The sequence below is a fragment of the Anguilla rostrata genome, chromosome 10 (genome assembly GCF_018555375.3).
Source record: "Anguilla rostrata isolate EN2019 chromosome 10, ASM1855537v3, whole genome shotgun sequence".
Taxonomy (NCBI): domain Eukaryota; kingdom Metazoa; phylum Chordata; class Actinopteri; order Anguilliformes; family Anguillidae; genus Anguilla; species Anguilla rostrata.
Genome location: NC_057942.1, coordinates 14,932,610 through 14,944,920, shown reverse-complemented (window position 1 = coordinate 14,944,920; position 12,311 = coordinate 14,932,610). Strand labels below are relative to the sequence as shown.

The window sequence follows — 12,311 nt, the reverse complement described above, 5'->3', positions numbered from 1 at the left end:
GCAGTACGGCACCTGGTTCATTAAGTAATATTGTTCTCGGCGGTGACGGAGCTGGGAGCAGCGATACACAGAACGCAGCCCTCACCTCTGCGCTACCGGAGTAACTGAGTGCACACTAGGGGCCCGAGATGCCTTTCACAGCCTTTCCTCTCTCTCTCTCCCTCTCTCTCTCTCTCTCTCTCTCTCAACACTCCCTCGCAACAGATCACCTGCTGACGTTGCCACATGTGCAGAAGTACTTGATGTCGGTGCGCTACATCGAGGAGCTTCAAAAGTTCGTGGAGGACGACAACTACAAGTGAGTCAACGCGGCCTCTCCCTGGACGGTCGTATTTCGGCGGGGGGGTGGTCACTGGGGCGCGGAGCCCAGGGACTCTCCGCTCCGACAGGATGCCGATTCATCCCGCGCGTCCTGATGGCTTTTCCGGGCCTCCCGCTCGGAGAGGGGCGGCCGCCGGGCACCGCGGCAGCCTGGGCCGGGGAGCACAGCTGCAGGGCAGTTGTGTTTCACTCAGCGGCCTCAATGTACCGTTTAAGCTCGCTAAAAAAAAAACTGTTTTGTTTTGAACAGTAGCAGGAAGGTAGGCTGGCGGATGCCAAGGGAGCATATCATGTATCAACGGCAGTGCCATTTTATTTCCCCCCTTCTTTAGTTAAGATGTTAGTTATTCTCCTCCTGTAGCATTTTTTTTTTTTGGAGGTTTTGGCTTGAAATTTGGCTACAGTACGCTGTTTACATATAAAGTTCCCATAATGTGACATCACCTATTATCTCAACCTGGATTTTGTTTTGTTATATCCGCCTTTTTTTCTCTTCTGGCTTTCCCTGCGAGGCAAGAAGGGCTTTGCTTTCCTGCCCTGTTAAAAAGATACCGGGGATCCGCTGACAGGCGGAATGAACTGTTAGCACCAGCCCGGGCTCACACGGAAGTCAAACGTTGTGGGGAGGGAAGGTAGGGTTTAGGGGGGTGGAGGGAGCTGATCATTTGTTCTCGAAAGCAGGCAGCAGCCAGACCGCTCGCAGGTCACGGTCGCAGCTCCTGCCCGTCTCAGCAGCGGTTCGCGTTTGACCGCACAAACAACGGTCCATTCAGAGGCCTTGCCCTCGACAGGATCTCAGGTGTTTACCCTGCGGAGCAACCAAACAATTCAGGAAATTCCCCAGCCTCTCAAACGGCTGGGTGGCTGGTCTCCCCCGGCGACCGCGCTCAGCCGCCGTTGCGATACAGCCGGTCATGCAGTAAGCCCTCGGCGAGGGGCCCCTGTCCAGCAACAACACAGATTATTGAGAGAGGGCTCTCTTCCCCGCCATGCAAAACAAGGCTCTCCCCGGCATCTGTTTGTGCAGGGACGGGCTGCGGTGGAGGCTAGCGGCCGACGCGGGATCCCGCTGCGCCCGTTTGTTGTGTTGAGTCAACGGGGTTTATCTAAAGGCCGCAAGTCACCCTTGGGAGATTCTCGGATTATCGTCCCTCAGTGACGTATCCAAGGGTGGGTAGACGAACGCTTTCGTAATTTAGCGATAAGCTCTTAAGAGGTCCTGTTATTTTAACCCTTCACATTCTACTGGAAGTGCTGGTTGGCAGTTTTTATTGTGGAGTAAAACACAAATCCAAAACCTTTGATATGACAATGATCAGTTAAGTCAGTCATTTCAAGGTAATGATCAAGCCTCTAATTGCTGCATTGTTAGCATAGCATCAAATTGGAATTGCAGAGAAAAGGTGTCTTATGTAAAATCGGTTTGGGTTTTATTTGGACATGAACTGTCTGTGCCTGACTGCACTTACATAGCTGCTGGCGAATTATCTGATACAGGGAGGAAAAGCCTGAATTCATATCTTGGTGTGTTTCAACTTCTCCTTTTTCTTTGTTTTCATACAAATGCACATAAAAATAATCAGTGTCCACGAGGGCCGGCCACGCTTGTAAAAGCAAGAGGATCGTAAAGCTCTTTCAGAAACTGCTGATTTTGGTCAGCTGTTCCCGTACTTACAAAAATACATGAAAAGCAAAATATTTTTTTCTGCTTTCTTCTCTTTCTTTCATCCTTCCCTTTCTTTCCATCTTTCCCTTTATCCTCGGAGCAGTCATCCCAGACTGTCGGGCCACGCTGGTTGGACTCTCTCAAACTCCCGTAAATTCCTTTCATGTGGGCTTTCAGTTGTGCTGGGCAACCTGCCTCACCATGTCCACTGACCACTCAGTGATAAGCTGTGATTAGGGCCCCTCCAGCTCCAGACGAACGCCCGCGCTCCCAGAATGCCTGGCTGCAGTCCCGCACAGATGTGTGAAACGCAGCCGCATCTGAAGCGTTCTGACAGGAGGGCGGGCCCAAGGCCAGGAGGTTGGCGTTTCAGATTCCAAATGCCACGTGGGCGTAGGCTCTGTACCTGGACAGACTGAGTGAATACCCAGCAGTGGTGCACATGTGGTGCTTCGGGGGTTGCGCTTCTACCACAGGGGTTCAGCTGGTTAGTAATAAAACCGTTTTCATTTTGACAAGGATGAGTCCTGTCAAATTTATCTATGCCATGGCGTGGTCGTGTGTGCCGGAGGGAGGGGTTGAAATGAGAGGAACCACAATGATGTATTTTCCTTGAGCAATGCAATACACAGTATAAGCTTTTTTATTTACTATGTCATTTGAACAATTGTAAAAAATAAAAAAAAAATTAATTAATTACTGTGCTCAGACTTATACTGGGTCCGTAAATTCCAGAAAAGTATCGAATCAAAGAGCCTCCGGAGCCTTCTTTATTTTTTTAACTATTGTAAAATTAAGAACTCCTTTCTCCAAGTTGGTTCCAAAGTCAAGATGGACAGCTTTAACGAATGTCACAGTTGCCATGGCTACAGAGGACTGAAAGCTATCTGGTGCCTTCTTCTCTACCTCTCGTCTCACTGTGACACCCCTGCTCTGACTGAGGTTCAGATGGATCCCAGTCAAACTGAATTATGTGAGCTTCGCTTTGTTCTGTATCTAGTTTTCTGTATTTAGTTTCATTCAGAGTGGAGTTATTCTGGTTGTCATAGGGGTCTTATATCCCCCCTCTCCCCACTGTGTTGATGTTTTTTTCCCACTTGCTCACTTAGTTTCAATATTAAAATGTGCTTTGATGCACTGCTTTCACTTTGAGGCGCTGACATCTGCTGTGAAGGTTTCAGAGATCTCTCAGAAATCCTATGAAGGTAACAATGTCGGAGCCTAAACAAACTGAATTTCCACTGCTCCGTGTACGGCGTGCTAATGTTCAGTAAGTCTATCCCCAACGTCCCAAGGTATTTGAACATTAAATCATTCTTGTCTCCTTTTGCTTTGTTTTTCTTTGTAATGAGCGTAATGTTAAAAATTAAAGTTTCCAGTAAGTTTCAGGTGATGTCACCACTGTGGAAAGTAAATTATTTTTCTCCCGCTTTCTCCTTGGTTCCTGAACTTCTGACCTTATTCGAGAAGGATTTTCCAGTCAAGCTGTGTGTTTCACATATCCTCAACAATGCCTGTGGGATGAGAGCTGGGATTTCCATCCGCATTGATATAGAAGGTCTAGACATCACAAGAAAATATAGGATGCATTGACTGTCAATGCCAAATTATGCCTTGGGGAGTGTATACAGAACATAATGGAATTAACTGCCACAATTCCATTTAAAATAAGGGGGGGGTGGGCACCAAATACCTATGCAGAACCTTTTGTCCCTTTGTTCACTACTACTAGACCACAAGATCCAAGGATCTATGCCTATAATCTGATCATTTTTTAGCCATTATTGCCATTTTTTAAACCCATCCAAACAATGACTGTAGGTATAGTGGGTGTAAGTTTCCAAAGAATGCGTTGTCTGGTGTTTTAGCAAGAAGAACAAAAGGATTTTGGGAATCAGAATGGGACAGATACATTTTTAGCCCCATGAAGACTGCACACCAGTCCAGGCCGGGGGGGGTGAGCATGAGTCTGTGGTACGGTACTAACAGTACAGTACTAGAGTATGTTACTATCAGAGTTATATGCAGCCATTCCACCAAATCGAATGCCATGAAGGACAATTTATAATTGCTGTTCAACAATTTATAATTACTTCAAAGAACATAGACATAACAAGTACATGTGTCTTGAACAGCCATGATGGCCATGATCTTGGATTAAAAGACAGGGATTGAGATCAGAGTCTGTCATCAAGCAGGGGCAGGGTGAATTGTGCCTTGGAAAAATGTAACACTGAATGACATGGCAAGAGAGGGAAATGCAGTACATGCTATACTACAGCATCTTGGAATTTATTTTGCCACAATTGCTGAACACTGACCACAAGATCATCATCTGTGCAGGAAATTAATCATTCCTTTTGTCCCTTACATTTTTTTATTAACTTTTTTTTTTTTTTTTTTGCTTTTCCCCATGTAATTACATTTCCCATAAATTTCTCCCTTGCAGAAAACAGGCTTAGGGTCGCTGGAGCTTAATTGCTTCGGTGTTGATTCAGCGTATCTGCGACGGGCGCGATTGTTTGTGTGTTTTTGCTGGGCGCCTTTGCTTTCTCTCCTCCCAGCAAGAGGCTGATTATTTTCCATCCAGCGATTTATTTTGCCGACTGTTTTTCAAAAGCGGTTCCACTAAGCCGCGTTAATGAAGAAAGGCCGCTGCCTTCACGGAAATCTCTGTAAACCGACCAGAAACTTTTCTGGCCCGCCCTGACTTATCAGGACATCGCAAAAGAATTCTGTCTATTTTTACATCGGTCAATGCATTGGCAAGTAGCAGTAGTTTCCATATTGATGATAAAGCCCAGAATAGTTTATTACAAGATGAAGAGCTTGGTTTTGCTTCATATTCATGAAATGGGAATACAATGTATTGAATTTTATTAACTAAACCATTTAAAATGGGAGTAGTTGCTAAAGTGGGAATCTTGACTATTATTTGGCATGGCATGGATTGATGTGTTCTCTACAAAGAGCTGAAGCTCTAACCTACAGCCAGATATGCTTGTCTTCTTCATTACCCTTAAAGCCTTGTATGTTGTGTATACATAGAAATCAGCACAGACAAAGCACTTGGTGATATTTTCATAATGATCTTTAATTGTTTCCTGACCTCATGTCATTTTACACAAGGAGCAACGCTTGATTTGATGGGGAAAAGCTGCTTTACCTGTGATGTAAAAAATGGGACTTGAGAATGTATTCTTGCATTTATTTCAAATAGTTCTGCTGATGTAACTTGTTAATTTGACATGATTATGGCAAAGGAGTGCTTATCAAACATTAGCTTGCTTGCAGGCTCGCTAGAGATGATTTGTGAGGGATCATGGCCTCTTAATGTAGCTATTGGTAGCTAAATGACTGTATAAGTACGGCGCTGCGCGGGGGTGTTCATTCAGAGGGAAGAGTGCTCCCTGCTGGTTCACAAGCACCACTTGCAACAACCTGGTTTTTTCTCAATTCAAGTGCTTAACCCGAGCCAGCACCAAATAGCAACACGTTTGGCTCAGGAAGGTTACAAAGTGGCATGGCTGCCAGCAGTATGTAAGCAAATATGTTATTTGTGTGGAACCGCTGTGTATTTATATGCACTTCATTGTGGTTAGCAGTTGTTCAGTTTGTTGTAATCCGGAGCAATGCAGGTAGAATTCTTAAATGGTCTTAATAGACTGCCATTGGCCTTTTGCCAATCATTCATAATTGGGCTATTAATGGTAATGACCCCACCTCTTTGTGGGAAATATATTTTTGCTTGTCAGTGGGTTCCCAAAACAGTAGCTGGAGGCTGTTCTGTAAAAAAAGAACCTAACTGCAAAAACATGGTTTGAGCGGCGTTGCCACCGTGCAGCTGTGGTGCGAAGCTGAAGCCTGCCCATGAAACGGCAGGTTTCCAGTTTCACGCCGACCGTTTTTAGCTTCTTTTTGTCCCGCAGAGTAATGACAGGAAGCGCCGACGACAGGTGGCCGGGGAGCGGAGAGGACTCTCTCTTTCGCGCGTGCGAGGGGTTGAAGCGAGCATCAGGGCGGTCCGGCCATCATTTCCCGCCAATGGGAAACTGGAATTCTTTTTTTCACCATCTCAATGTGGAAAGAACTCCAAATCAGGCATCCTTCTAAGCTGGTTTCGTGGCGGGAGTCCTAAAATAAAGAACACGGGTTCGGCTAGTAAGCGGAATATAACGTTTACGCACAGGGTGGCCATTGCGGATCGGGTTGGGGGTGGGGGTGGCATCATATTTGCGACTGCCAACCAGGGGGGGTGGGGGGAGAGGGGGCTTCGGGTTGATTTTGTAGGGTGAGAGATGTCGGATGATGTAATCGCAAGCCTTGGGAGATGAAGGAGACCCCTCCTTAATCTCCCCCCAACAGTTCTGCTTGTATTAATAACGGCATTTCCCACCTGCTCAGATTCTCGCAGCGTCTCTGACTGAAAAAGGGACAGCCAGGCTCCTTCACTTTCAGAGCTTAAATGGAACTGTCGACCTCCTAAAAAAGAATCAGTGGCGACGTTGCCTCGTGGCCTTTTGAACTGTCTGTCAGATCTTCCTCATTCAACCAGCTTACCATACAGTGTCTCTGGTGACAATAATGCACTTTCAATGAAGGTATATATATGGCCTACACCAAATGGGAGTAAGGGGCGTTGATCTGTGCTCACTGGTCCCTTAAGTTAAGGGAAAGGCGTACCACAGGCTGAATGAGTGTTTAAAACGCATCCAGATTAATTTGCTTGGTTTTGCTGTGTGTTCTGTGGGAAGCAAGGCCACAGCACTGTGTATATCACACTTCAAATTTAAATTGCACTGCCTTCCAGTTTGATTTTAGAATTACCCTGCTAAATATTTTACTGTTGAAGCCTCGTTCAAATGTATTGGGTTCAGTGAATGCAGGTGAAGCACAGAGGTTTTAAACTGAAAGTTAAATTGGATTTTAAACAAGCAGTCAAGCTCGGTAAATACCACTGTATTTGTATCTGTCTTTGCCTGCGTCTTGTCAGTAGAGGGCACTGCTGCTGCTGGTGCTGCTGTTGCATATTGACTGGAGTGTGCTTCTATTGCAGGTTGTCTCTGAAGATTGAGCCAGGGAACAGCTCCCCACGCCTGGTTTCCTCCAAGGAAGATCTCGCAGGTAATGGAGCTCCTTAGTAAGCTAGTGTGATTTGTGTAATTATACATATTGTAGGAGTCCCATTTATTATTCCCCCAACTGTCTGGAAATAATCATTTGGGGAAAAAAATGCTGAAATGCCATCTGAGTGCTTAAGGAAGAAATATAGCCGTGAAATTAACTGTATAGTTTAGGTCTAGCCATTCTGTTTGGTCCCTCAGGCGGTGGGTTTAGTTTAGGAGCATCCTCCAGAACTTTTTCTCCACGGACACCTCCGTTTGGTGTTCGTGAGACACCAGCCACCTGTGACGAGCCCAAGCTGCTCTCTGTTTGGACCGTTCTTCCATTCTTCACAGTAGTCACCCCTTCAACATCTTCCACTGCCCCTGGTGTTAATAAATATGCTTTATAAACAATCCTCAGCTAAAGGGGTTGACTTGCAGTTAAAATGACTTCATGCTGTTACTCGTGGAAAAATGCACACGCTTGCAGTAGTTGCTTTTTTCCAGGCGCAGTGAGAAGACAAGCATTTATGACTGTTATTTTAAACTTTTTAATACAAAAGTTTATTGGAAAGTGCATTGTCGAGTGTTAATAATAGGATAGCATAATTAATAGGGTAATAATCCCTAAACATTCCGGATCATGCACGTTGTAAATGTACAAGTTGTAAAAAAAAAAAAGGCCTATGGTGCTAGCCAAGGTCTGGGTTTGAATCAATTGATTTCATACAAAAGGAATGGAAAACCCAGAGTCATGTCGACCTCTGTCCTTTTACTTCTGGCATCCTCTGCAAGGAGGATTTCAACGGGTGCACGTTGGAAGCGTTGCATGGTTTGAAAAGCCAGTTTTCAACAAATCCCCCAAATCTCTGGGACAGCATTTATTGTTCCAAGAGAGGTGAGACCCAGCTGTGGATGTTGGGTCTGAGGTAATCAACGCTAGAGGAGGGAGCGATGGTGGGAAGTTTGGTGCAGTGAGCACATTTTTTTTTTCTTTTGGTGGGCCCCTCTCTAAAAAATTGTGCAATGGAAGAATGAGGTCATTGGCTACCTATCCCACCAGCCAGACATCAGAAGACCCATTACATGCCTTTAAAGGGTGAATGTTGGCCTGTTCAAATCATTACACATACTTTTGGGAAGGGAAGTGTGGTCTGGCTCTCTCAAGTGAACTGAAAAAATGAAAAAGCCTGAGCTGTGTAGTTCATCTGTGCTTCCCACTGACCCATAAAGAAAATCTTTATGGTGGACAGTCCGTGCATATGCCTTGCTTCGCTTATTAGCTTTGCAAATTTATTGTCGTCATGCACAAATGGGAAGTGTGTGTTTACGTGTATGGGCATCTATCTGCCTGTCTGTGAATGTATGTTTGGTACTGGTTAAACTGAGATATCTGAACAGCATCAGAGCCGTTTGACCTTTAAATACTCGCAAGGTGGCAGTGTTGACTCACAAAGTGGCAGTGGTAAGTAGTGTTTTTAGCATCAGCATTCTTCTAAACCAGAACATTATTATCTGCTAGTAAAAGAAATGTAAATATCTTGCACCTCTCATTTTCACTTTCACTGGTGCAGTTATACATTGGTATCTAGATAGTTAGAACATTTTATGGCCAATCAGTACAGGGAAATTTCCAAATCAATTTAATGGGCAGTAATTGCCAATGCCGCAGTGACACTCATTACACATGCTATAGGTTTGGCATTGGAGGTTAATGTAGATTAATGGAATGATAAACAACAGACAGATAAGAGTGCGGTGCTCAATGTCTTCCGAACTACAGGCAAGACCTATTGAAGTACAGAGAAACAGTTTTCTCATGTTTATTTAGGACTATAATTTAGAATTATACAAGTTGAGTTGTTGATACATTTGGGGAAAAATCTAGTTTTAAAGGCAGAACTGAAATGTTTAGCAGTCTGCAATTATCTCCAAAAATCACCATCACTCTCTCGTAATTTTTTATATACAAACTGTGATGTTCTGTTCCATGTAAACACAAGCGGCAGTCTCTCAAATGATGAAATTATAGCATTTGTTTATAAAGTGTGTCATAGTAACCCATCAACAGTCCCCCAACCCCACCTCCCCCTCTCCACACTTTTGTGTATTAAAAAGGCATATTTATATTTTTATAGGCTAATTACTACAAGTATTAAGTCATTTAGCAGGCGCAGGATAGAGGGGAGAAATTATGTCTTTTCGGGTTATAGGTTTGGCATGATGTCTGATGAAATAACATGGCAACATAGCAATCTTACCGTGTCCAAGATTTCACAATAGCCACAAATGCCATGTAAACACAGTGTTTTCCTAGTAACCAGTATTACTTGAATACAGCATTATATTACATTACATTACAGGCATTTAGCAGATGCTGTTATCCAGAGAGACTTACACAATGTTTTAGGTAGCATTTACAGTGCATCCATTTAAACATCTCCATGAGCAATGCAGGTTAAGTACCTTGCTCAAGGGTACAATGGCAGTGTCGAGCCTGTAACCTTTAGGTTACAAGACAAACTCCTTACCCATTATACTACATTGCCATATATCAAAGAGAAAATGACCAAAGGTTTGGCAAAAGTAGAGCAAATGGGTTGTGCGTCATCCCAAAGGGTTTTAACTTTAAATTCAAACCATCGCAGGAGAACGCCGGCAAACAAATTTACTCAGGATATAGTCTGCATTTCTGATCCTAACCATGAGCCACACGGCACGTTGCTCTATCAACACGTTCTTTTTGACTTGCCTATGCAAAGCAGATTAATGGTGGATTGCATAATGTGTTGTCCACTGAGGGCAGCAGGCGTTGAGAGACGCACAGTAAACTAGCCCTCCCACTGCCGCTTACATGGAGGAGGCAGCATTACTCACTCCCTCCAGAAAACCAAGGCCAGAAGCAGAGTGACTGATGATGCTCTCCATAACATGCACACATACAGACACACACGCACAAATGTGCACTTGCCCCCCTCCACACACACACACACACACACACACACAGCATGTACACCCAACACACACACACACCAACATGTGCCCATGCCCCCCCAAAGCACACACACACACACACACAACCAACACACAATGCTCACCATACACAAACACATGCACTTGCCCCCACATACACACAAATTGTCACTCATACACATACATACACACTGCCCTCGAATATAGTCATGCATATTCACATGTACATTCTCACACACTCAAACCCTCACACTTGCATGCACTCAAACACACTGATACAGACACACCCACACGCACACACACGTGCGCACGCACACTCATGAGCACACACACACACACTCAGTTCTTAGTGGGTGCTTCACTTGAAGTGTCTAATAGCAGGATCACGTGAGGCAGTTCATGTATTAACACTGCCTGTTTGTTCCCCTTTGGAGTATCACACACAGTGTGGAATATCCCATAATGAGCACCCGACAGGGGCTCAGTGAGGGACGGATGGTTCTGGATGGTTCTGTTCTCATTCCAGAATGGCATGCATGATGGGTGCTGCCTGGAGGCATGAGGTATTGTCATACCTGCGTATTGTCCTGCTGACATCACCAGGCACGTAGCAAGCAAGGAGGCGAGCTGCTTTCGTGCTGAGGCCGACGGATTATCGCAGCAGTACCAGATTTTTAGCACGACTGTTACACAAAGCCCGTTTGTCCGGAAAACCAAGTCTGTTCTGCCACACTGGTCGGTGTGCTTCTCTCCTGTGGTTTCTTATGACTGAAGGATGATTAACAGACCTTCAGTAATCTCTGGTTCTACAGTTCTACAGAGTGTTGGGTGCCAGGATAACCCCCCACTGCAGTGTGTAGTTCTGTCATCCAGGTTTCAGTGAATCTGCTGAGGCCGTAGTGTTGCTCCCAGGCTGCACGGCGCCTGCCTTTAAACCTGACTGAGCGCTGGACGGATGTGTTTGCATTAATGGGGGAAAAATCCTCAGTCTGGATTAACAAGGCAACCAGCCGCTTTTCCCACGTGTCCCAAACATCCTGAACTGCATAAAACAGTGGGGGGAGGGGGTCCTTAATTAGGAGCAATCCCAATTAGAAGCACTTCCAAGCTGGGTTCATAGTTTTTACGATGCTGTGGAAAAATACCGGAGATAATGGCGGCGGGAGCGCGTTGGCGGTGCCAGCCGGAAGGCTGTTTTCACTCGCCGAGTGAGCCTCCGTCCTGCGCCTCTTTCCGCGCGTCGAACGCCGGTTCGCCTCTGATGGCGCTCCGCGCTCGGCTGCCCCGCCGGTAAGGCTGCTGAGCCGTCCAGGGCCCGGGACGCGGTGCGGCACATGCGGGCCGCACGTGGGCAGATCGGTCCGGGCCCCACACATGCTCGCATCGAGGAGGAAAGAGAGGGGAAGGAGTCAGGCCTGTGCTGCCTGCGGTCCGCTGATTAGAGTGGTGCTCGTTAAAAACGCAGCTTGCCAAGCTGCCCTGCCATAAACAGTAGCCTGAAAGAGATTTATATTCCTCTGTACACATTGCAACCACAGGCAAAACCATTAAAGAGCTTCCTGTTTGCCTTGTTTATCTACAGTGGGAACGTTGCGTTGTACAGCTTGAGAATACGGTTATATTCAGTCTCTCGTCTCACTCGTTCAACAGGGCTGACATCTTGTGAAAATGTTTATATTGGTTGGGGGTTGAAGGATCCCATGGCACTTATTGAAAGAGAATGGATGTTAACCCCATTGTCCTGATAAAGATCCATTCATGAAACTGTAAATCCCTTTCATTCCCTAAACACTTTGATTCCTCGTATTGTCCCACCAAATGAGAAATGAATTCTCAGCTGTCATAATTGATTACATGACAGTTAATTAAATTCATAGATTTTAAAAGGACCTTTATGGTTTCTGGCTTAGTTACTGCAGTTCTGAAGCACTGGCCTTGCCACAGGAGGAACTGCAGGATGGTGAGAAGGAGAGGGAGAGGGAGAGAGAGTGAGAGTTAGCAGGATGGGGTGAGTTAGCACACGGTGCTCTTTGCCTCATGATTTCTGTGGAAACGTTCAGTCACCGACCAGCACACGGGCACTGAATTAGACCACAACTGTGATGATCACAGAGAGGCAGATGTGGCTGGATTTCTCAGAAACATAACTTTTCTTTTTTTTTTTTTAAGAGAGCCACTGAGAATCCCCAGACCCTCTTGGACAGCAGTGAGTGGTATAGTGGTTAGGATGATGGACCGTGGCCCTT

General features: G+C 45.5%; 1 protein-coding gene across 6 annotated transcripts in view; it reads left to right on the top strand.

Annotated features, from left to right (window-relative positions):
• Nucleotides 1-12,311, top strand: part of ralgps1 (Ral GEF with PH domain and SH3 binding motif 1) — a 172,266-nt gene that overhangs the window by 142,414 nt on the left and 17,541 nt on the right. For all 6 annotated transcript variants that reach the window (XM_064354379.1, XM_064354380.1, XM_064354376.1 and 3 more), the window contains 2 exons: nucleotides 205-298; nucleotides 7,044-7,111. In XM_064354379.1, the coding sequence (XP_064210449.1) occupies nucleotides 205-298; nucleotides 7,044-7,111 (162 nt within the window). The remainder of the gene's footprint in view (nucleotides 1-204; nucleotides 299-7,043; nucleotides 7,112-12,311) is intronic.